Here is a 25,832-nt window from a genome sequence, read left to right as displayed (position 1 = left end):
ACATGTTGAAAGAGTTTGCAAATATGTTTTGTGGTTGACAGTTAAGCTCAGTATTTAAAGTAACGTGAACTTTTGTGTGTTTACATTACATTTGCTGTAACAAATACATCATGCGCACAATAAACATACATATGTGTACATATACATGCACACACACTATTTTGTTTTAGCAAAATAAACATAAAACAGGTGTCAAAAATGTTAAAACTCATAGCTGGAATAAACACAGTCACCAAAAATGTATTCCCAGGGCATTTCTGCTCAGTCATTGCCTTCTAAGGATAGGATTCAGAAGTATTTCTACTTCATTACTAAAATGCTTTCTTTATTGGATATACATATACACACATGTAATCTTGTATATGCTACTTAAAACGTGTAATTAACTTCTTCAAGAAGTTAGCTGTGTATCTATTTACACGTAAATTTTGCCACCAAAAGAAGCAATTCAAGGATAGAAAATAAAAGTAATTACGTTAAAACCTTGGAACACTACAGCACAAAAGAGGCATAGAAAGGCAAAGTACCACAACACACAGGTAAAGAACAAAAGTCAATCCTTTACAATTCCAACGCCTGGGGCAATTAATTTCATTCTAAAACCATCATACAAACACGCCAGGCATGAAGATGCTGTCTGTGAATTGCAAACAGGGCTTTGCAACTCTGCTTTCAAAATCATTATTTTATGTGTGTGTACATCTCCCTTTTGATTTGCAAGAGCTTTACAAGATGTAAGAGGAGTACACAGACGCATTTAATTGCTAATGATACTGTGCTATGTTTCAAGTTTCAGCATTAGCATCTCAAGGTAGAAGAGCATCACAACCCTCTCCAAGCTCTAAACCCTGCTTTTCACGTAAGCACATTACTGAGTTTTCCTTCTGATTCTTTTGTCTTGTGCTCACCCTTCAGTTCAAAGAAGTAAAATAACAAGATATTTCAATATTAGATAACTCATGATACTGCCTTGAAGCAAGAGGGATAGCAAAACACCATTGGCACTTCAATCTTTATCAATAAAACACAGATGTCTCCGGAGCACGACTCGCTGCCTGCTCAGTGGTGTAATATACCACAATTTCCAGCTATACAGAGAGCCCTTTACTACACTCAGGCATCTTAAAAATGGATGGAAATGGTTGTCTTAATATTCCTAGCCCAGGGAAAGCTATCAGAGGGCAGGTGTAAGAGCTGCCCATCATGTCTGCCCAGGGCAGAGCACTCCAACTACCATCTTGCTCCTGGGGATGTGACTGAGCACAAACCAGGGCAGCCCCATGGCCCTCTATCATACCTGAGGGCTCCACAGGTCAGGCTAACACAGGTAGCTGAAAGCCACTGGTATTGTCCTCTTCTTGCCCCAGAAGAGACCTGAAGAAACCACTGTGCTTCTAATTGAGATTCCAGATGCAATTCAAACCCAGGAGGGTACAGTGAGCCCAGCTGGGGTCCTGCTGACAGGTAACTGATGCACTGCACGGAAACCACGGCATTTCCAGATGCAGAATCAAACCCTTTGGTGTCCTGTCCTCAAGGCAGTAAAATTAAGACACACATTTGAATGCACCAATTTAAGTCTACCAGTCTACCTGGAATGCCTCCATTTCAACAAGCTGAAATGAAAAGCTCAGCCTAACGAATTAACTGCCAGCCACCAGGTTTTCAGCTCATCTACCCTATCAAATTATAAGCAATTTATGTTGATTTTGCATGATAAGATTAATTGCAACCATATCTGACTGATGAGTAGTGATCTCTAGCTGACTACTGCGTCCTGAAAGGAAGCACCAAGATAGAGGAGAAGAGCATGAAGTGTTTCCACAGCAAGGCAGACTGCAGCATAAGCTTATTCCTTATTAGACACCAGAGAATCCAACCAGAAAGTCAAAGTCTATAGAAAGCCAGGCTGTGCTGGATGTGTGTCAGGACTCTGCTCCTCACCAGTAAATTGGAAACAGGGGAGAAAAGTGTAAAACAGCTTTTTTCTTTAGCTGCCATAGTTATAGCAGGTTTACTAAAGAGGAACGTGCCCCTTTACCAACTTTATGGCACGTCTCTAAACGCTAGCAAAAAAACCCCACACCACCATAAAACCATCAACATACATCTCTTGCTACATTCTATGTACCTGGTTACTCCACTAGAAAAGACATAATTCTTAACCTTCAACTTTATCCACATTTATAATGGAAATGTTATAATTAGTGATACCCACCACTCCCATCCAGCCACACCGAAATGTTTCTACACTTCTCAAGACCATTAAAAAATAATCATGGCTGAATAATACATTACTAAGGCTGATCACAGGCAAAATACAGTTTATCAGTTCTGCTACTAATTTGCTATGGCACTGTAAAGGCAACAAAACCTGTAATATTTCAGTCTAGGCCCAATAAAATCCACGTTCCAGCTAGTCACTCTGAAAGCTGGTGTTCGAGATGGTGACAATGGGGAGCTAGGGCTGCTTTTGTAAGCTTCAGCCACATACAGTAACACCCACAGATGATTGTGAAGATGCTTAATGTGATTGCATTCCCTCTGCAAATAGGTCTTAATGGCCAAAGCTCTCATGAGCTTCAGAGGAGAAGCAGGGGGACCCCAAGAGCTTGCTGGGCTCTACCAGCTTCCCAGGACTTCCCTGCTCCTTGTTCTTCGCCATTTCCTGGCAGCAACCCCTCAGGGTGCAGAGACAGGCTCTCACACCACACCATACACATCTTCCAATGCAAAACCTCTCCTCCATTGTTTTCCAGGAACAGGAAAGCAATCACCAGTATTGACATGTACACTCCCATTACCAGCCACCCAAAGGAAGAAGGGGGCAAGTAACACCTTTAGCAATGTTGTTTCTGGTTCTCCAAGAAAGGCACCTATCACCGTCTCAAAAGTTTTAACAGATTTAGTGTCAACTGAAGTCTTAGTGGAAGATGGAGACAGATTCATCACTCACCCGAGACAGGCACCAGCAGCCTGCAGGAAGCGGAGAGGCAGCTCCACAGCTCTGCTGCTCTCTCACAGATTTTCTACTTCCAAACAGCAACATAAAGCACACTGGACTCTTCGCACATCCCACCTTCAGCCTCTTGCCTGTCAATGAGTATTTACACTTCCAGTTCCACTGCTGCAATCAGACCTGTGTGAAGGCTCCGAGCGCTGTCAGAGCCTCACCGGCTGCCACGCACAGACAAATCGCTGTCCTGCTTTGGCGAGATGAAAGAATAAACCTGGGATATTGTGGAACTCTGATTCCCTGTCAACAGATCCTCTAACTGCCATGGTATGTTTGCTTTTCCTTGCTCAGGAGGCAGCCAGGGGAGGCCAGTCGACGTCCATCTTGTCAAAACTGCGATGTGCCACTCGCAGCGTTGCTGTAATCCCACTGAAAACAAACCCAAACCAAACCCAAGCCTTTCCCTAAATGAGGGGAGAAAGGAAAACCCTCCCCAGCACAGGCTCCGCGGCCCGGGCAGGTTTGGCGGCGGGGCCCGCACTTTGCCGCTTCGGTCCGCAGAGGGAGCCCCAGCCCCGCCGAGGAGGCCCCTCAGCAGGGCGGCCCCGAGAGCGCTCCCGCCCGCGCCGAGCCGCCCTCTGGTAGGTGCTCGGACCGCCCCGAGCTCACCGACACGCACGAAAATGCCACCATGAGCAACACATCGGTGCTGAGGAGCGGCAGGAGGAGCTGAATACGTGGAAGGAGAAGCAAAGCCGTCCTATGGAAGCGCCATGACACCGGCGCTGGATCCGCCCCAGGCCGGGCCGGGCGCGCTGTGGTGCTCTGCCCGCGGGTCTGAGCCTCACACACGGATGCCGGGCAGAAGGACGAGCAAAGGGACAAAGTGCTCCGCACCAGTTCCTGGGGCAGAGGCGACAGCAGTGTGCTCAGTGACAAAGAGCCGTCACCTTGAGGTCCCAGACCAGATCTCCTCAGTGGAAGCACCTTTTTTAAGTCACAGATTGCAAGCCTAATTAGAGATCTAAAAATTGTAATACTCAAAGGTTTGGTTGAGAAAAAGTTGGGCAGCGTCCATACTCCTAGATTTTCACCAAAGCCCATCTCATGGGTGCAAGCTGTATTACTGATTAGGTTAGGACATGAGAGGAGTGCTTCCCCTGCCTTACAAGCTGGTTTTGACTACAGAAGTCACTACAAAAGGTTACGGTGGAGGTTACCTGGTGGTGGAGGAAACTGGCTGCAGTTTGTCCTGCTTGGGGAGTTAACATCAAAGCGATCGCCCCAACAGAGTTACAAGTATAAGTGCATCCTCTTCCCTGCTCCAAAGGTCCACTGAAGCCCTCGGAAACTGCTTTCCTTAGCACAAGCATGCTTCACGTTAATGTGAAAGGGAAAGCAGCGATTTCCATAAGAGTTACAAAGTCTTGTGTAAAAATAAAATATCAAACTCCTCCAATAACAGATAAAAAGGCTCCAGATAAAACCCCACCGACTGCTATTTACTACCTTCCAACCCCAACCCATCCCTGTCAGCACAGAACTTCAATGAGGACATAAAAAGAAAACAGGAAAGTTAATGTTAAAATTGAAAGCACTTAAAGTAATTCAAAGCACTTAAGTAACTCAAACATATTAAAAATACTGTAAATAATCAGAATCCTGGAGTGTACTGGAGGACCAGAAATGTCCAATGGCTGACACCCCCTGCTCCCCACATGTGCAAACACCACTCTAGCTGCTGTCAGCAAAATCTTCCCGAACACTTGAACCACCACTCTTTTTTCTTAAAAAGCCTTTTCTGGATAGAGTCTCTCAGTCTGTAGAAGTCCCAGCTCAAGGGTGAAAGGAAGGACAGAGAGAAAATCGCCTTTCCCCTCCCATCCAAGTCAAACATTTGAAATGTATTCAAAACAGCTTTTAATTGCAGCTTGTATGTTGGTGCTGCTGTACGTACAAGGCAACAAGAAAACCTTTAAGAGTTTCTCTCACTTGTGTGCTCACTCTACAACTGAACAGCAAGTCAACGGGCAAACCCCTCAGCTGGCACAGGACACCTCAGCTCCCTCAAAAGCAGCAGAGCCGTGCTTGCCAGCCGTGACACTGGACCAAGCGTTTCTTCCAGTTGCACCTTCTCCCACAGCACTCCACACCACGCTTGGGGATGCTCCCACTAAACCAGGCCGGGTTTGATGGAGGACTGTGAGAAAATTCTCTGTGTCTCCATTTCTCTTTGTTTCAGGAGAACCTTTTCGTTTCATTGCGCTTGGCTCCGAGGCACCAGTTTTATCTTGCATTTCACACTTAAGAAAACCCAGCCAGGCCTGCCAAGTGCTGCAAGGTTTGCTGTCAAAACTTGGACAAGCTGAAAAAGTTTTACATTCTTTTAACCATAAACCTTAAAGCAACTCAGACTTTTATTTTACTCACAGCTCAAGTTTGAGTGTTTCGTGACATTCGGCCAACCTGGCTTGAGTTTTCTGTTTGAGGTTTCATTACGAAATCCTAATTCCAGAACAGCATAATTAATACTTTTATTAATAGTATCTGTAGTAAAAGATTATAGGGCTTGGGAGAATGACTCCAAGTGTGTTTCGCTGCCCAGCAGACTACATGCAGTCCAAAAAGGAGATCTGTCCTTTAATTCAGCTTGCAAAAACTGTTGTGCTAACAATGAAGTGAAGGCCTTTGGAGACCCAAAGGCAGGGACCATTTCCCAAGCTGGCTTCAGAGTTGCTTGTTACACATATTACACTAGCAGCCCAACAGACACCACATAACCGCAATAAATGGCAGTTTCTGTTCCCAGAAATTACTTGCTCAGTGAGACACACAACAGCTTTGGTTGGAAGGGCCTTTGGGGGTGACCTCGTCCAAGCCTACTCCAAGAAGGCTGATTCAGCTCAGGAGTGATCGGGCTGCTCAGGGGAGATGTGGAAATCTCTAAGGATGCAGATCCCGCAGGCTGTGGACTGAAGGGACCTGCCTCCATGGCACATTCAAGAAGAGCACTTACGGGTCCTGATCTCATCAGCATCATGTTGCTCTGTGCTCCTCAACACACTTCTGTTGGCACTGTAACACATCAAGCACTGCGCTGCACCGGTACAACAGACCACAACATTCTGGTTACAGATGCCAAATTTGGAAACAGCTCTGGTGTCCATCTCCCATATTTTCTAGTCTGTCCCAAAATATGATGAGCTTTAGAGTTTGAAGATTAAAGACAATCCTTTATAAGCTGTTCCATCTTCTGGGCCCAGGCAGCACAGAAAGTGCAGCAATGCTGTTCAAGGAGAAAAGGGGTAAGATTGTGTCAACCCTCTCAGCTGGATTTCAGTGGGGCTAGTAGCGTGAGGAACTGTTACACATGCTTGTTATGAAGCTCAAATGTTTTTATTAACATAAATGAGAAGTTAGGTTAATAATCTGAACATGCTGACAGATGTTCAATAAATACTTGGCACTGCTGTAGCCAGAACAAGAAAGAATTAAATGTTATCTTGGAACAGCCTGCAGAACAACAGAACCCGAAGCACCAGAGCTCTTGTACCAGGTTAGACAAATACATATGCAGAAGAGCCAAGCTCTCTCCTAGCAAAACCCAAGACAGACCATGATACAACTCCGCACTATGTACAAGCCTGAAAACCTGGCAACTCATGGTAGAAAAAGAATGCACTTCCAGTGCAAGTAGATACTACAATAGCTAGGATGAGGGGCAGGCTGCTTTGTAACTGAAAGAAGGAAAGGGGGTGTCCGGTTCTTTATATTGGAATAAAATTTAAGACACCTGTTTTTCATTACTGAATTCGAGTTCTGTTCAAGTTCCATCCAAGTTCAAGTTGTGAACACACCAATGGGCTCTTACTGCCCTCAAAATGTCACTATTCTAGTAAGACACAGGATTAGTAAAAAAAAAAAAAAAAAATCATTTGGGGGAAACTATGACGTGAAGCCATTCTGCTCAGATAAAGCTAAGAACTATGAGAGTCTCATTCAACTGTTAGTAGAAAAGCTCAGGGAACACCATGTGTGAAGTTTCATCAGGAACAGGGATCTGGGTATGGCTGCATTGGCTGATCTGGGCAGCACTGATGTTCTTTCTGACTGCTTCTGCAGAGTTCCAAGTGGGTTTGGGGAACCTGTGTTGAAAAGCTTCAGATGAATACATTGGTTTGGGGTTTTTCTGTGTTCACAATACTCAAAAGTATAAGAGAAACAGTAGGATGGAAAGCTTGTAAACGAGCTACAATCCAGTAGGAGCCAAGATTAGATCAACATTTGTTGCATCATTTTACAAGTTCAATATTTTCCTTAAAGTGCTAATCCAATCTAAACAAGGGTTTGATTCTAAATTAAACAAACTCCACTTTTATTGGTATTAACTAAAATATGCAATGCTCATTTCAGCAGGCATGCACTAACAAGAGCAGCTATGCAGACTGTGCTGTTCTCCAAGGCAAAGAAGGGAGGACATTAACTTAAACTCCCTTTTTTCCAAGCAAAATGCACTATATTACAAAATCCACAGCGAGCATTATTAAAAAAACCCAACAACAAAGCAAAACAAAGCCCCAAATTTCCTACACACCAATGCTTTTAAAGAGTCTTTAAAAAAAGCCACTTTCATTGCATCTCCACTTCTGATTCAATTTACTGTCAAAGGTCATGAGCTAAAATATACAGTTTACACTAAAAGCAGGAAGCAGGGTAAGTAATTGAATAACATCAGGAAATGGAAGAATACTGCCATTTTCCTAATGGATATAGTACAAGGTTTACTCTCTCCAAATTGAATTCTAGGAGCTCTTCTAGTAAAGGGTTTATTTTTCTTCAGCTTGAATTTTAGCCTACAAGGTATAAAGAAAAATCCTCATGCAATCAAAAGGACAAAATACCACAGCAGCTTTATTTTCTAACAGACAAAGATGATCACTTCTGCAGGAAAGAGAAAACCCCCATCAACAGTGTCTTAAACAGAACTGGCGTAGCAGGTTGACTGTTTAATATACATGGGCTGGAAATAATTCTACTAAATCAGATCTCTGAATTATTCATGAAAAACAGATTTTCATGATTTAAATTAGAAAGACTTAAAATTACAAGCCTCGCATTGCTATTGATAGGTAAGGTCTCTTTCCCCCAACGTGATGTTAAGGCTCATACAGCTCCACTTCAGGAAATGCTTTATGATCACTCTAAAATAGTACTCAAGATGCCATGCCACTTACTGCCTCTGGAAACAACACACCAACTGGTAGCTACAGCAGACCAGTAATAGCACGCCAGTAATAGTGATATCAAAATGCATCATTATTATAAAGGAGAAAGTTTGAGGGGGTCATTTTCAGTATTTATTGCAGACTAAAGCACAGGTTCATTTAGAATATTGGAACACAAAAGCCTTAATACTGAAAATATCTTTCCATCACTGAAAACTCTGCAATTCTCAGAGGAAACATCAGACCACAAATTTTACTTCAAACCTTTCAAAGCGTTTTGTAATGATGCACCTTCCACCCTCCCCCTCTGTGCATTGCTACTAATTTATAAATACAATGCCACTAATAAGCTAAAGGTTCTACGTTCCTTCTGGATAGGTTCTCTGTGGTTATTCAACACAGCCCTGGTTTGTGACAAACTCCGCAGTCAGCAGTAATGGCCACAGTGCTTTGTACTAGAAATTATTCATATTCATTTATCAGGTACCGAACCTTTCATCTGAAGATCTCCAAACACTGCACAAATTCTCTGATTAAGCCTTTACGCCTTGATTAGGAATTGGTAGATAAGTTCTTTATGATTAAACACAATTTACATACAGGATGAAGATGGGGAAATGAGGCTGCGACTCGGCAGAGGCCACTGAGTGCATGTCCCCAGTGGCCCAGGTCCCACCCTGACATGCTGCCTGATGCTGCCTTGCCTTGCAGGAGGGTTTAGATCCTGACACTGAGCAGCCAATTCATCCAGGATGGACAGCGCTTGGAGCAACCTACTCTAGTGGAAAGTGTCTCTGCCTGTGGCAGAGGGTTGGAACTGGATGAGCTTTAAGGTCCCTTCCAACACAAGCCACTCTGTGATTGATTCAGATCTGAGTATGTGGCAGCTTTATCCAGCTAGAGCTTTTTCCAAATCTTAAGAGCTTTTTTTGTAAATCCCCAAACTGAGCTGCAGCTAAAATGTCAATGCAACAACACACGAACTGAGCAGTGTAAGCGCAGTCCCACGTGGACCAGAGTCCAAAGAACAGATGGAACAGCTGGAATAACCCATGATCCAATAGCCTGGTTTACAGCAACTGCTTCTGTGCACTAAGGAAAAAAATCACCATTTCTTCAATCTGGCACAGGAGATATTGAAACTCAACTCCTGTTACAATTGCAAGGGTCAGTCCTCAGCACACAGTTGTTCTTGATCATCAAGAGAAGTGAAGACAACTAACATCAAATCTTGCGAACTGAGAGCAGCATGCCACCCAAATACAGCTTTTATTTGACAACACAACACTAAAGTCATCAGTATCTTGTCATTTCCTTCTTCAGAACCAAAGCACAGAGTAATTGTCTGTATATTAATTTATTTTCTTAAACATATGAGCTATTTTCCCTCACCTAGCAGGCCTTATTGAACAAGTTCTATAATTAACATCAAAGCAATTTGAAAGCTGCTTGACTTGCTAAAAGCTGGTAAACAAGCAGGAAGCAATAAGGTGCTTTACAAGAGAGGAACATGTGTTAGGGGGAGGGGAGACTATAAAACATTAAACAGATTGATTAGTAATTTTCACAGAATTTCCATTTTTACTAACCCTCAGCCCTGCTTTGGGCACTTGGTTTTTATTTTGGTTTTTATTTATAAAAGTATGAGATTTTTTGTTCAGCTACATCAGAGAAAAGCTGTTCAGAAGGAAAGGATGAACAGAGTTGGCAAAAACAAGAGTAGCATGGAAAAATCTTCATGCACCAAATGTTTGCTGCTTCATATGGCCAAGATAAAGTCCGCCTGCTTTACAATTAAGATACCTTTATGAAAATTTTCAGACAACGCCAACCAAAATCTGTTAAAGAAGAAGTATTAAATGCCAGTTTCCAGCTCTCCTCCCATTCTCAGCTTTACTGTTTTCATTAATTTAAGGCCCTCTTCAGCCTCCAGCCCTCTATGAGACTGGCAGGGCAAGACAGGCTTAAGCCTGATGGCATTTCATGAGCAAACTCAGGGTTTGCTCTCTCTTGCTTCTCTGTTCATGCAGAAGAGCTGTGTGAGAAGGAACTCGAGTCTTCTTTCTTCAGCACACTGGTTCCTACATGTATTTGTAATTTTACTAACTGGGAAGGCAAATGGGTATACAGTACAGTACCTGGGAACTTCAATGTAGGTGATACAGCTCTTTGAAAGAGGGTAGATTGAGATGAGTTCTTCCCTCTGAAGGTGGCGAGGCGCTGGCACAGGGTGCCCAGAGGAGCTGTGGCTGCCCCATCCCTGGCAGTGTTCAAGGCCAGGTTGGACACAGGGGCTTGGAGCAACCTGCTCTAGTGGAAGGTGTCCCTGCCCGTGGCAGGGGGTTGGAACTGGATGAGCTTTAAGGTCCCTTCCAACCCAAACCAGTCTGTTTCTATGAAATGCAAAACCACATTAACTTTTCAGTTGATCTTCCATTAAAATATTTGTTTTCTTTCAGCAACAGTAACTTGTTTAAGCGTAATTGTCTTATTTTCTTGTATCACCTTGCTGTATTTTAATAAGGAGCAGAGAAAATCATTCCAGGGAGAGGTCAGGACAAAAGGACAAGTTTATTTTGTCTGGTTTAGGAGTCATGGCCTCATGTAGTAATGGCCAGACCGCGTTCTTGAACTGGCAACGGAACTGATTCAAAACATCTCTTTGAATTATTCAAGAGTACAGCAAGTTCAGTATAAAAAATAAAGCTATGTCACATATTTGGCAATAACAAAGGAGGCTTTCCTACTGCCTACAGTTCATATACTATGGAAAAGGGTTAAACATAGGTAACGGGGACTTATATTTAAAGTTTGTTCCATTTCCAAGGGTTTGGGCACAAACAAAACTTAAAATGTCTTAATTTCATAGAAATGCAACATTCTGACTTGTAAAACCACACAAAGTAGAGAATAACCTCCTCAAGGTTGAGGAAGAGTATCAATAATTTTCCTGCGGTTTATACGCAGCTCATTATTTGCTGTAATGAGATCAGTAGCAGGAAGTTTATCAATGCGTTCATATGGTTCTTCCAGCAACACCGTGGGAGAAGCTTCCACTTCTAATAAATCTCAGCCCAAAATGCAGGCGGCCAGATCGGGAAGAATCACAGCCTCTCTCTCCTCATGAGAGCGGATGCACTGGTCACTACAACCACAGGAGCACTGCCTTTAGTTTACAGAGGTAGGAAAATGCCCCACTTACTGAATTCAAGAAACTGCCTCGTTTTCTCACCGTCATCTTCCCCTTGGAATGGCCAAGCGAGAAGCCTTTTACACCCCTTGGTAAGGGAACAGGTCCTCTGAGTGTGGTTCACTGACACTTTAACAGTGTCAAGCACACAACCTAGGGCCATGCTCCTGAATCCATGCAGTTACAGCATTCAGGAGCTGGATCTAAGCTTACAAAAGCCTAACTACGAGTTTAAGCGTGAGGCAGGAGGCTGACCCGCTCCTGAGGCTGCTCTCCTGCTCCTCCTACAGCTCTTCCACCACCACAGTGCTTGTGGTGGGTATCACAGCCTGGCCGCGCCCACCCCTCCCTCAGAGCGAGTGTTACAGTGAGAACAGCACCAGAGCACAGGCTCTGCTCCCCACCGATGAGCCCTGTGCCAGAAGGATGCTGCAAACCCACAAGTGTGCTGTGGATGCTACTGCCCCATTCAAACACATTGCTCCTGCACCTCCTCACACCATTGCGAGTACAGAGTTCGTGGAGGAAAGAAATGAGTAACAAAGTATCAATACTTCAATTTTTTTCTGTAACAAATTTGAGGATGACCTTCTGAGGCTCCAATTAATACACATGCAATCCTACAGGTTAGAAGTGTTGGCTTAGATTTAAGTTATTTGTAGAATACAAAATAAAATATTTTAAAAAGTGCTGGAATATTTCTTTTCTTAATTCAAAGCTATCACTTTATTATACAATCTTATATGACTTAAGCTGGAGCTTAATTTATCTCCATGCAGCCTCAGTCAAAATGAATCTTTTGTTTAATTCCTTATTGGTGACATGCATGGGAACTTTTAAAGCAGCGATTGATTGCACTGCACATTTGAAATGTAGTTCACTTCCCAATACAGCACCTTTAATAATCACTGAAGTTATCAATTAGAGGGTGCCAACATTAAAAGAAAAAAGGATAATCCTGAGAGACAACAACTGCTCCATGCACAGTGAGGTTTTCTTTCCTATTATTCTCAAGATATCTAATTAGATACCAAGATCTAATCTATCATTGATTCATATAATGAGGTTAACCCAAAAGCCACTGTTTTTAATCATTTTTGTTCAGTCTGGAATTTGCTGGGAGTTTCTGGTACCCTGGATGCAGCGGCTCAGTGGTGCACACAGGGGCACTTTCTCCCAGTAGCATTACACACTCTGGGAACAGGATGGTGACAACTCTCTGGCAACTCTGTTTCACAGCTGCATAAACTGGAGCCAAAAGACAAAGTGAGATGCAGCAGGGCAGATCACAAAGCAGTGGCATAATTTGCATTAGAAATAAAAACATGCCAACATTGCTCATTTTCTTACAAGCCTGATCACGCACAACACAACAGCGATGGCAGGCGAAAGCAGAGGAGGCAGAGAAGCCCTTCTGCCACATCCCAGGTGCAATCAGCTCACACCATCAGCTCCAGAGAAATGTGAGATATTATCCTCACAGAACCCCAGCCTGGTTTGGGTTGGAAGGGACCTTAAAGCTCCTCCAGTTCCAACCCCCTGCCACAGGCAGAGACACCTCCCACTAGAGCAGGTTGCTCCAAGCCCCGTCCAACCTGGCTGGATATCCCACCATTTATTCCTGTTTCTATATGTGACTGAAGTTCTCCCATGCCCTGCCTTGGCTGTACAAAGCTCTACCACCTAGAAGTAATGCGACCACAATAGTTACACTGGTATTAATGCTCATGTTTGAGTCGTGGTCAAGAGCCAATCCACACCCAAAGAGCCGATATTTTAGCCAGAATGGGCAAAACACCAGATCATAACCAGGTTTTAAGCTTATATTCTTCTGCGTCTATGAATGGGGACTCTCTGTGCCTACACCAGAGCCAAAGACATGAGCTCCTAATACCTACTGCCTCTCACTGGAGGCTCTGAGCTGGGGGTTTTACACAGTACCATACAAATAGGATAAAATCAGCAGTACACTATGAAACAACTACAGTACTGAGCCCAAGATACAGGCATTTTCTACTTCAGCTTCCATAAACAATACCTGGAGAGAGTTTCTCTTACCTCTGAGTACATATACTCCTTAACAGGAGAGGGGCATGGTAAAACCGAGGCCCTTTTCTTCCAATTTCCTCAGCCCTGCAAGCAAAGCTCACCATAGGGAAGCCATTTTGAGTCCATGGGATTTTCCAGCATGGATTTTTAACCCACCTAGCAGGGATAACATCCTTAGTAATCAATTTGACTCATGATTACTATTTCAAACACAAGTTCAGACCCATACAAATAAAAAAAGCACACTTTACATGGCAATATATACAGAACAATAACAGTGCCAGATGGTATAATACTGAACAGAATTAATTTCACACATGATGTTTTCAAGGTGTTAAAATATGTCACAGCTTCTGCTAATAAAACATCATCTTCCCTCCTCCTTTTAAGAAAACGCTCCATTCCCACCAGCCTGTATTTTACATTATATGTGTTTTCAATTCTGATAAGGGCAGCTGATTGCTTGCAAACTTAATTACAGTCAAATGAAAGTCTTTCAGAACCATCATTAGCAATTAGGACCTGCTGGATTTGCAGCATATCATTTAGAGAGGTATAATTCAATAGCTTATTGAAAGATTGCAGGTGAGGCTCGTGATGAGCAGGGGGGGAAACGCCTGTGCCACGTCACTGCAGGCAAATCCTCAGCAAAGTGGCAGCTTCTGCGAGCGGCTGATCAATGAATGCAGGTGTTTGCACAGCTCCTCGCTCGGGAAACGTTAGCTGCATCCTGCCATCATGCCTGGATTCATGAATGGCTCCGCATTTCCTACGACATGCCTGTTTCGGTGTGTGTGTCTTCAAGGAATCCAAAGTGCCTATTCAGGAACTGCAATAACCCTGGAGGATGAGGGATGCACGGCGCAGAACAACAGGCACACAAAGCAACACATCATTTTTCGGTCCTTTCTGTAGAGAACAACAATCTTTTCTGTGCCCATTGAGCTCAATTATATATTATCAGGGCGCAGAAGTTGTTTGGATGCTTTCGAGCAGCTGGGTGCCTTCACAGATGACGTGCTGGATATGGTGACTATAGGTTAAGTGCAGCTGGAGATCTCTGCGGCCTCTGATCAGAAGCAAACAGCAGTTGAGAATCACAAAATGCTTGTAATTCAAGCACTGTTTGTCACCAACAGCGGTTTCCAAGAAGGAAATGAGAGGGGCAACTGAAGAGCAGCCCAGCTTTTAGACACACGTTCTCTCACACACACAGATAATCCACATAGGGTGCAAGTGTGCAAAACAAAGCCCGGTTCCCTTTCAAGGATGAAATTACCAACTGGCCAGCACAAAGCACTCAACCTTTTAACAGCACGATGGAAGACAAGATAACACTGAGCTGGACATTAGCAGACCCAGATGATGTTAATTCACACAAAAAGCCCCCTCTTCGGGAATATCTCCCAACACACACACTCCCTTGTGTAACATTTACCCTTCCAAAAAACCACGTTGCCCAGCCTGGACCTGTGCAGAGCCCCACCACTTCACCCCTTCCCCACAGATGTGCTCCTCCTTACCCACCCTACAAAGGCTTTTCACATTTCTCTCTCCCTCCATATAGAATCACAGACCGGTTTGGGGTTGGAAGGGACCTTAAAGCTCATCCAGTTCCAAGCCCCTGCCACGGGCAGGGACACCTTCCACTAGAGCAGGTTGCTCCAAGCCCCTGGGTCCAACGTGGCCTTGAACACTGCCAGGGATGGGGCAGCCACAGCTTCTCTGCAACTTATCACACAAACATCTTCTGTATTACTACATGCACTCATGATGTGATGGAACCTCAATGCACAGCTACCTGTATATGGCCCTTTCTATGCTTTTAGTGATGTAATCTGATTTTTTCCATCATTTCATAGTTTATTTTTCAAATTAAATGTTGTTCACAAGGTGGACTGACAAACAAATCCACAAAAACAATCCCCTGGATGACACGATAGCAACACAGAGCAGATGGTTTCACTAAAACAGTGTCCCCTGCAAGCTCCTGTCACTTGTGGCCATTTGCTTTGGGTGACTTCAGTCTTTTGGCTACACTTGCACATATTCAAACCATGCTGTGTAAGTTGCAACACAAAGAGTAAATCTAGACATTTCAAAGTGGTTGTACTAGTATTTTGAAATTAAAAACACACAGACCCCCCTAAAAAAAATCCTCTTTCTCCACAAACAGAATGGAAAGAAACATTATCTCGATTGCCATTAATGCATGGCAGCATCACTGCTCACACTCTATAAGCCAGTAGCAATGCTCTTTTTAACAACAGTCATACAGAGCCAGATCTCCAACAGTGCAGAATTAGCCCAAACACACTCAGCATGGCTTGCAAACCCCTCTGTTGTCCTGCACAAGCTATTTTCATGGCCCAGGTTCCTACCTCATCTTCAGCAGTTTTATAGGCACTGAAATCCACTGGCTGCCAGGAAAGTAATCCCAAACCACAGCAGCTATATAAAAGGAGATTCAAGCCTTTATCACTCATTCCAGGCATATTCAGGTTGGATGCAGTATTTCCGCAGGGTCTGACCTCACACTGCACAAATACATACACCTTTTTTCCCTGGCTGCTGCACAGAGCTGCAAGTTGGGAGTCACAGAAATGAAACAGTTCTCCACGGTGGAGTATAATACTTGTAGCTGCTATTGCACTCCCAAAGCCCACCCACAATTTCATTTTCAATTAACAGCTCTTAGAAAAGCAGTAATGAAAGCAGTTGCTAAAGAGCACTCAGATGTCATTGAGAGACTGCAAACCCAAACTGTAAATAGCACATTGTAAATCGCTTGTCACCACAGTCAGCTCTTGCTGGAATCACACTGCCGGTGACAATCAAACCCATCTGCTCAGCTCCCCGACCAGTGTCACCACAAACCATACAGCTAACACCCACCTCCCGCTCCACGCTCATTTACCTGTCATGTACAGGCTTGTCTAAAAGCCTGCAAAAGCCTTTCCTTCCTGTAAGTGTGAATACCTACAGATCGTAGAATCCCAGACTGGTTTGGGTTGGAAGGGACCTTAAAGCTCATCCAGTTCCAGCCCCCTGCCACGGGCAGATGAATCTCCCAGCAGATCAAGAAAACAATGAAGAAAATGGTAGAGGCAGCAAAAGTCACACACCCATTGACTAAAGAGAAATGATCCCTCCCTCTGACTATCAAAATACTCTCAACACTCTTTCTGCAATGAAAACTCATTGTTTCCCCGTACACCCCGCTCTGCTCAGACCTTGAGGGATGAGAACTCATTAAAAAGTATTTAAAACTTTTTGCCACCCTTTTACTAGTTTAAAAACGTTCAATTTCAGATTTCCAAATGATTTTTACAGAAAACACATAAACCCGCCACCGCCGATTAACGGAAAGGAAATTAAATCTAAAACGCTGGAGAAATATTCTGATGAGTCTTGTGTTTGCTTAACGCCAACTAAAACTTCCTTGAGGCATAAGTACATTTATAAAAGCTCACAAAGCAGAGTTCAAAAGTCTTCTCGCTAGTAAAATATGAGCCTTAATTAAGGTAGAGTTTCACATTTTGTGGATTTCAATAAACCTGTAGGCATTTCAGCAGAGCTGGATAAATACCTGCACGAATACTGCAAGGATTTTCTCTGAAAACTAATTAGCAGCACTTCTAATAGCTGACTTCAACTAAATCTGTTTGATGAGGGAGCTTCATACTGTAAATCCTGCATGCGAGAGTTACTTCTAGCAGATAACAGGTTTCACAGGAAGGTGGATCAGACACGACTGTTAACTCCTGCTAAAACAACCAACAAGATGTCCAGGTATAAAACACTTCCCAACAGGGACAGGCTGCAGCCAAGGTCTTATGCCAGCCTGGGAATGCAAGTGACAGCATCAAGACTGCACCCTGACATCCAGTTATAATATTCACACATTGCTCAGGGGACAACAGGGGCAAAATTCATTGTTTATCTATAAAATACATAGCCTGAAAATAGCAAGGACACTGTGTACATATATCCTGAATCACAGACTCATAGACTGGTTTGGGTTGGACGGGACCTTAAAGCTCATCCAGTTCCAACCCCCTGCCATGGACAGGGGCACCTTCCACTAGAGCAGGTTGCTCCAAGCCCCATCTAACCTGGTCTAAGTATACTGAACTTTGTCTTTGGACACTCCTACTTTGCCAAGTACAAAACACAGAGGCCCCAGTTCTTGTCTTCTTGTCACCTGAGAAGGTTGACAAGCAACCTGACTTCCCATCAAGAGCCCAGGAATTCAATGGGATGGAGCTGGGTGTGGAAACAACCCAAGGTGCGCAGACAAGAGTCCCTCTGGGAGGAAGTGTGTTACATGGTCACAGAAAACTGACCTCAAAACTTAACATTGTCCTCCTTTTTTTGAGGTCTTCATCATTTGTCTTGAAAGAAGACAGAAAAGACTTACCAGAAATACTATATATAAAGGTTGTGGGCATGTCTTTTCAAATTAGCTTTATAGTCTTTTTCCATGACATCTTTTTTCCATGTCTAAGTGCCAAAGCCACTTGGATTTGTCAGCACCTAACTTCTTCATGAGACTAAAATGTTCTTATCTAAGAAGCTATACCCCTACCAAATGTATTAAATTTATATTGAGCAAGATATTTTATTTCCTTTCAGCCTTATCCCTCAGGAATTAAGTAGAGTACTCAGATTTATCAGCTAAAAGGAAAACCATTTTCCATGACATTTGTCAACTCAATACCTTCCCAGCCACTGTCTATTTATTCCTAAAAACATAACCTCACAAATTGCCTCCATCCACAGCAAGGCCAATTCCTTCACAGCTTAAGTACTGGGCAGACAGGTTTCACCTCACAGTAGGTTATGCCAGGGGAATCAAAGAGTGCAAAAAGTCAGCTCTTACCAAGGCCGCTTCCTATTGCACAAAGCAGATACACTGACCATTTGATGTATGAAAAAGGAACAGTGTGAAGACCACGCAGGTGAACACAGAAAATTGACAAGGCAACTCAGCAACCTTCAATACGTGCTTATAACCATTGTGTCAACTGTACTGAAGAGCTTCCCCACCTCTTTTTGAAATCCAAAGTAAAATTAAATTAGAAGCGATATCTTAAAGGGTGTCACTGTGTAGAATTTTACAGCTTTTTTCTATATACAGCATAGACTTAAAAATAACAATGTATTTTTCACCAGCTTCAGTGACTCTAAATATCAAAATTAATACAAGTCAATGTACTTGTCATCTTCCGTGTTCCTTTCCTTTCCCTGAGCTCACAAGATGAGCAGCAGTGAAGTCTCATTATTTCTCTAAAAGTATCTCTGCAAAGCAATATTTGGTTTGCACTAAACAAGGATAAAGACTCATCCAATTAAATCAACCATCTCCATTAGAAACATAATTTTTGGTTAAAGAGTCATTAACATCACTTAAATTTAGATCAAAGCTGACCTCTTCACTGTTACCTTTGACTTCAACTTCACAGTGAGCCAAATGACCACACAGCACATGCTACACTTAAAATGCCCAGCTCTAGTTTAGCCTTTTATATAAAACACACACACAAAGAATATTTACTCATCAGAAAAAGGCAAAACATGGCTCTTTTTTCTGCATTCTGCTCACCAGTGAAATCGCACTTGCCACGCATTCCTCTTTTTTACCAAACACAACACTGCAGGGTCCTGAAGAAGAGACCAAGATTTCCATCCTCAAGCTTTGCAACCCTGGAGCTACACACTCAGTTGTGTCACATAGGCACCAGCATGGGAACACCAGTGGTGGGCAGGCAGAAGGTTCTTGCTTACAGGTAGGTGATGAGTAACCCAAGAGCACACACTGACATCCTACAAATGAGCTCCTCGCACTATAATCAGTCTTAGAGCTTTGTCTTGATTAACAGCTGCCCCTCTCACAATTACCTCACCCTGCCCTTGATGCTCAGAGGGGGTCTTACGCTTCTGCGTACCAAATCTAAAGACAAGAAGGCATATTTATGTACAAAGCTGGCCTAACAATGTAAGAGACAGACCACATTTGTTTGCCCTGACAGTCTCACAGCCAGTCTACAGAAAGCTCTTTCAACCTTTGCACATTTATTAATCAACTCAGCTCCAGCATCAATACGCCACTTGCTTTCCCGCTCAATTAATCTCTTCTAATACCAGGACACAGTTCCAAGTGGCCCAGGAATAAAACTACAAAGAGGTTAGAAATCCACCTTCTACACACCATGTGCCAACAGCCAGAGCCCTCCCTTCCCACAACAGATGACTTGTCTCCCACCTGTCTGAGGCCCTTCGGTATCTTCTTCCTTTTCCCAAGGTGCTGGCAAAGATTACGATCATTTTCTCGGTCAGAGCTGTACTGGTGGTGGTGGAGTCTGTTCTTCTTCGGAAGATAAGACAGCCCATTGGTAAGTGCTTCCCGTTTCTTCTTGGCTAGAGGATTCTGTCGCTTCTCCACACGTTCCTGAGGTTTCAGAGCTACATCCTTCTGCAGAGGAAGGAAGAGAAGAAAAACACAGCAGTTAAGATATAGCTCTGATTTGCTTGACTTCTTTAAGCAGCAATTTTAGGTGACCAGCGAAGCATTCTGGAGGCAATGCTACAGTCACCAGAAAAGGCAAAACCAGTCTCAAGTGATGTCCACTTAATCAAGAGATAGGAAAATGCAAAATAATATCTGTAAGATGAAGCGAGGACACAGAAGCAGACACATACTCCTTTAGATTTCATACCATCAACATCATAATTCTCAAAACCATCTCATGTATCAAGTGAGTGTGCATTTAGAAGACAGCACGTGATTATAATGTCTAAATTAACAACCTTCTTTGATTTAAACAAGGCTTGGCTTTTCACATTTATTCTTATTCTTTCTTGCATTTGACAAGCCAAGCTCTGACCTAAACCAAATCATAAACCAGTGAATCTCAACTCCCTTCAGCGGATGTTTCCCTCAAGCCTGACCTAAGCAGAACATTTCCAGATCTTGGCATGGGGAGGGAAAGCACTGAAAAAACCCCCAAGCTTGTATTGGAAAACTTTGTTACTGACCCTGCCCTAAACCCCCAAATCAATGTCTGTCTATAAAAGACACTCAAGTCAAGTAATGAACACGAGTTTTGTTGCTTAGCCTACAGCTATTTTCTTCCTGATAACCTGCAACACTCAGAATTCATATTTTTGCTTAAAATAAATGTTACTTAAAAACAGAATTTCCAGTAAAACAGAATTAAAGGCAGAGGAAACGGAGGCTGGAGGAAAGAAGAATTGAATTAGAAGCTACTGGAAAGGTTTAAGTTACAATTCATCTTATGCATGCAACCTGCCAAGTCACATCTACTCCAAGAACTCCATAAGTAGGAGTACAGTATTTCCAGATAAGGGGCATATTACTTAAACAGTGTAATACTTCTACTAACATGCCTGGCAGCTTTGACTAGATGCTCTCCATGCCCCACCATAAAGTATTATGTGATCTTGCAGGCCTCCGTGCTGCTGTTCATTGTCACTTACTATTATAACCGACAGCAGGAAAGAAATTGGGCTACTGGTCCCTGTGCCACACAAAGATTCAAGTTCAGGAGAATATAATTCAAATTATGCTACTTTTTAATGCAAAAACCCCATGCCTACAGGCAAAAATCAGTTTGGCTTTAATTAAAGAATGCTCCCTAAATGCCTCTCTAAAACACAAGAGCTTCACAAAATTCATAACTAAAACCAGTGAGAAGATTAATTAAACTAAGGACAGTCAATGTTCAACTTTGATATTTGGTGAAAAGAATAATTTTACAAGCATTAAAGAAGGGACTCTGGAACAGAAGCTGCAAGACACTTTTTCTACCTATTCTTCACCTAAGACATCATGGGAAATATCCAAAGCTTTTCTTCACACAGTGTTAATCATGTCAGGAAAGTCAGGAGCCTTATCCAAGCTCATGAAAAAATCTTTGGGGTCTTTAGCTATAAAGCAGATCAGTAACTTAAGAACACAGAATCCCAGACTGGTTTGTGTTGGAAGGGACCTTAAAGCTCATCCAATTCCAAGCCCCTGCCACAGGCAGGGACACCTTCTACTAAACCAGGTTGCTCCAAGCCCCGTCCAGCCTGGCCTTGAACACCTGAACATGACGTTGTCTCTCCTCTGGTTCCTCCAGATACTGTAAAAGGAGTCAATAGTAGCACAGCTCTTCATAGCACACTTTGAGATCTACTTGTGAAAAGCCTGAGAGACCCTACAGAGCAAGCCCAAAGAAATATAAAGCAATAAATCACTTTTCCGAGCACACCTTCTGCCTCCTTTCCCAGGAAGGTTTTAGATTCAGCTACATGCCATGAATGCACAAAGGCAAATTCTCAGGTGCCGCAGACTGCAGCTTCATAAAAAGAGCAACTACAGCTACACACTGACCTCCCTGAGAACAAACGCAGAGCGCCCAGCACAGCCATTCCTGCCCTCGGCCCTATCCTGCTACACTTTGTGCAATAAATTGGAAAACTAAGGTTGCAATTCCCACAGAGCAACTTCAACACAGGAAAAAAGCACTAGGATTACATCTTTCTCAATGCACTCTATTGAAACCATGAGATATTTTATCATAGAACAGATTTCTGCCTCAAGATAACCATCATCTGCAGCTAATGATAAACATCAATCTTTATGGTTTTTTTTCAGATCAGTATAAAAAGCTCCAATGCTTTAGGAGTAGGACATTATACCAGCACAGGACTTCTGTTGAAACACAGAGCTCATGTTTCTAGATAGAAATGCTATTAAGAGGATTCACTCTAAATGTGAAAGGTTGAAGGAGTGAAGAAAGGGAAACTTTCCGGAATTAAAAAGAAATCAAAATTCTCCTAATGACTCAACAGTTTTTGAGGGGTTTTTTTCTCCCCTTCCAGCTATGAGTGATCTAAATGAAAGTGTGGCAGACTTCCAGAAGCTTATAAAACGCCTAATGGGGCTAGCACTGCCATCAAGAAATTACTAGTTCCCATTAGCTTTAAAGAGAGTGTGAGATGGGTCACGTTTCGCAGATCATTCTGGGATAACCTCCTCCTTAAGAATCCCGTGTTCCAGCCAACTGAATAGTTTCATGAACTGTCAGATACACCTAAAGGAAGTTTAACTCATGTCAGAATCGGGATGAAAGAACCTGCATGTGTACCTATGGCAAAGCTGAGTGACACCAAATCCACAAAGCCACCTGCAAACTGTGAATACCTTCCAGGACAGAAGGAACAATTTACAGAGATCTGCAAAAACAAGGCGTCCATTCTGCTCACGACCAAAGAGAGGAAAGGGAGCTCCACACGTACATGCTGCACACTGCGAAAGCAGGTCTCAAATCCACTTTGGCGTGTGGGCTTCCTATGAAACGTAGACATAAAGACTGGTGTTTAGATAACCACGTTCCTCCAGAACAGCTTTTCCCCAGCTGACACCACTGCAGGGAAAATTACAGAGTGCTGTGGGTCATAACCTTGTTATTGAATTGTATGGTAGAACCTCTCATTGCTTCCAACAGATGTATGTTTTGGCTTTAAAATATATATGTATATAGAAATCTATATTCAATTCTTCATCTGCAGGCTGGACTGCAAGAGAGCATGCTAAAAAAATAAAAGCTTAGACATGGGTGGATAGGATACATTAAAACTGGCTTGAATAGAGATCCCATAGGATGTCAGTCCTCGTGTTTGAGGGTGCAGGCTGCCGGGGACGGTTCTGGAGGCACCACAGGCACAGCAGCGCACATGGCTGTGGAGGATACATACAGATCCTGCCCTCTTGGAAGCTGTTGGGTTCGCAGGAGGCGGCGCTTGGCTGGGAACCATGGCCCTGCATAAATCACTTCCCCACTTGCTGTCCTTTCTTCCTCATCCAATTCTTATCTTTCTGTTGTTTAGATAGGACAATAGCTCTACCGTGCCGCGTGCTAGTACATTAGCCAGCACAATCTTAATTACAGACTTCAGGCATCATCATGATTAGAGTAATAAGCTGTAATTACTCTAAGGTGACAGGACTGCACAGACCTTATCTACATAGATAACGAGATGTAGTAATATTTCATGTTGAGACGTATTTTTCAGCAGCTACCCATGGAGTCAATTCAAACTAAGTAGCAGACCCTGTGAACACCACATTCAGGCTTTAATGGAGGTTTTTCTCCTCTCCTGCCAGCATACAAGCCCACACATTATTAAATAAATCTTACAAACATATTAGGCATGGTTTAAAACCATCTTATTCAGATATATCTTTCATCAGTAAAGTGCCTTAAGTGTATCAGGAAGGTGACTTAAATGTATAAATATGTAATTACATGCAATTCAATACAAAAGTGCATTAATATTTATGAGCGTACTGTATAATCTAAGGAAAAAAATAACACAAAATTCCATTTGTTTTATTTCTATTGGGCACATTAATCAACCTGATCCCACCATACGTGCCACAGCGGACAAGAGCCGCCTGTGCTGAACAGATGCAGAGAGCAGTAGAGCTGCTGAGGCCGATGGGGCGGCTCTGCAATCATCTCTGCTCTGATTCCTATCAACAACTTCAATCCAAGCCCTTGGTGAAGGGAGGAGAAGCAGCCTCTGTGGGTACCACGGATAATCTCTTGAGGTGGGAGGCTTGAAGGACACACGGTGTTCCCATTGAGTGTTAAGCTTTCCGGGAGCTCTACCTGATTTCTTTCAGGAGAGTCCATCATCTTGCTATGTAAATGACAGCTCATTAATTATAAATGAGCTCCTCAGTGGCAGCTGAGCAGCGCTTCACACTGCTTTGTGGGGTAAACACTTCACCCCTATGAATCGCACCCAAGAGCCAGTCCATCACTGCTGCCCTTCCCTCCAACAAATTAAAAACTGCATGTAAGACTTAAAAGCTACCTGTAAACAACAGGAATGCTGTTCCACTCCTTATTAAGGGATTTTCTGAGGGAACACTCAGTGAAAAGCAACACTAAATGCAGTGTGTGGCAAACGCACTGCGGGCACTTATCTGGATGAAAAATTCAGGTGCCACTCAGGCCTTCCAAGCCTTGATCTTTCCAAATCATCCTTAAGGATTACCGTTGTGATTCCCATGTTGCAAGAACTTGCTTTCTGAAATCACACTGAACATGACCCCAGTAAAGTGCAACTTTTCAAAGCTGGCTATTCAAAACAAAAGCAGAGCTAGGAAAACCAAGCAATAACTGCATCAGTCTACAACTATATCCCAATTATTTGCTTCTCAGGTTCTTGCTGAAGTCCACAACAGTTTTATATGAGAGATCACCAGTTTATCCTTCTCTCCAACATTAAGTATAAAGAAATATGCCACTTTAAAAAAGCCCAAATTATTGAACAGTCATGAAATGTTATTGTAACCTTCCACTTAAAACACAAATAGTTAGAAAAGGAAGCCTGAATCTGCCAGTTTGCCGCTGTCCACTATTCAGACATCCAAGTGTCAAACAGAATTGTAAGAAAGGAACTTCTGGAGCCTCTCATCTATTTTCAAAGTTCAAGCAACTCGCATTTGGTCAGAACACCAGTGCAAAAGGAAGAAGCCAATTAAGGGAAAAATAAAACACATTTTCACTGGCTACAAAAGCTGATTTGAAATTCCTTCCAAGTTACAGACACAATCATAAGACAGACTCAGCACCTCAGCTGAGTCTGGCTGTCAGCTGCAGAAGTGCTTCATTTGCCGGGGACGTTACGTGAGGAGAAGTATGAAGCAGCCAAAGTGTTTCCTATGAAAACACACAGACAAACACTGACAAACCCACCACCTCCATATTCGCTGAGGAAACCTATACAAAAGTTGAGCTTGCAGGAAATTAAGCTGCCTGGAGAGTAGAGCTCAGAGAAACAGCACGGCTGCGTTAGCATCACGCAGTGGGTATCGTTAGCCAGGAATCCAGCGAGCAACACACACGCAGAGCTGATCCAAACTGATCTAAACCCCCCTCAGAATGAGGAAACGGTGCCAGTCCGAGGGCACCAAATTTGCCATCACATCCTGACAGGCTTCATCAACTCACACTGTGTTTTCTGTTACATTTGGGAAGGATTTTTACGGCCTAAGACTTCAGTACCCCTCTCTTGCATTTCATACCTCATCATTTTAGGTCTGGCAGTAACAAGATGTAAAGGTCTGAAAACAATGCACCGAGTAGTGCCTGCAATCCTTCAAAATCAGAAAATAAACCGAGATGTTTGTAACAGTCATTCATTTCCCTCCAGATAAGACAGTTAAACACACTGTGTGTTCTTCTGAATGCACAATTAGCTCCTCAAAAGCAGGTATCTAGGCAAAAGAAATTACACACACCCTGAAAACACCACCAGGGAGAAAGGCAGGCAGGTGTAAAGTTCAACACAAAAGAGAAAAGGATTCTCAAAGTATAGAAATTATGGTATT

General features: G+C 43.1%; 1 protein-coding gene across 5 annotated transcripts in view; it reads right to left on the bottom strand.

Moving 5' to 3' along the window:
• The window catches only part of AUTS2 (activator of transcription and developmental regulator AUTS2), a 753,203-nt gene that overhangs the window by 527,731 nt on the left and 199,640 nt on the right, over nt 1-25,832 (bottom strand). For all 5 annotated transcript variants that reach the window (XM_030472553.1, XM_030472557.1, XM_030472556.1 and 2 more), the window contains exon 2: nt 19,686-19,895. In XM_030472553.1, the coding sequence (XP_030328413.1) occupies nt 19,686-19,895 (210 nt within the window). The remainder of the gene's footprint in view (nt 1-19,685; nt 19,896-25,832) is intronic.

Source organism: Strigops habroptila, assembly GCF_004027225.2.
Source record: "Strigops habroptila isolate Jane chromosome 13 unlocalized genomic scaffold, bStrHab1.2.pri S16, whole genome shotgun sequence".
NCBI classification, from domain to species: domain Eukaryota; kingdom Metazoa; phylum Chordata; class Aves; order Psittaciformes; family Psittacidae; genus Strigops; species Strigops habroptila.
The sequence above is the reverse complement of the archived record's forward strand: the minus strand, read 5'-3'. Positions and strand labels throughout refer to the sequence as shown.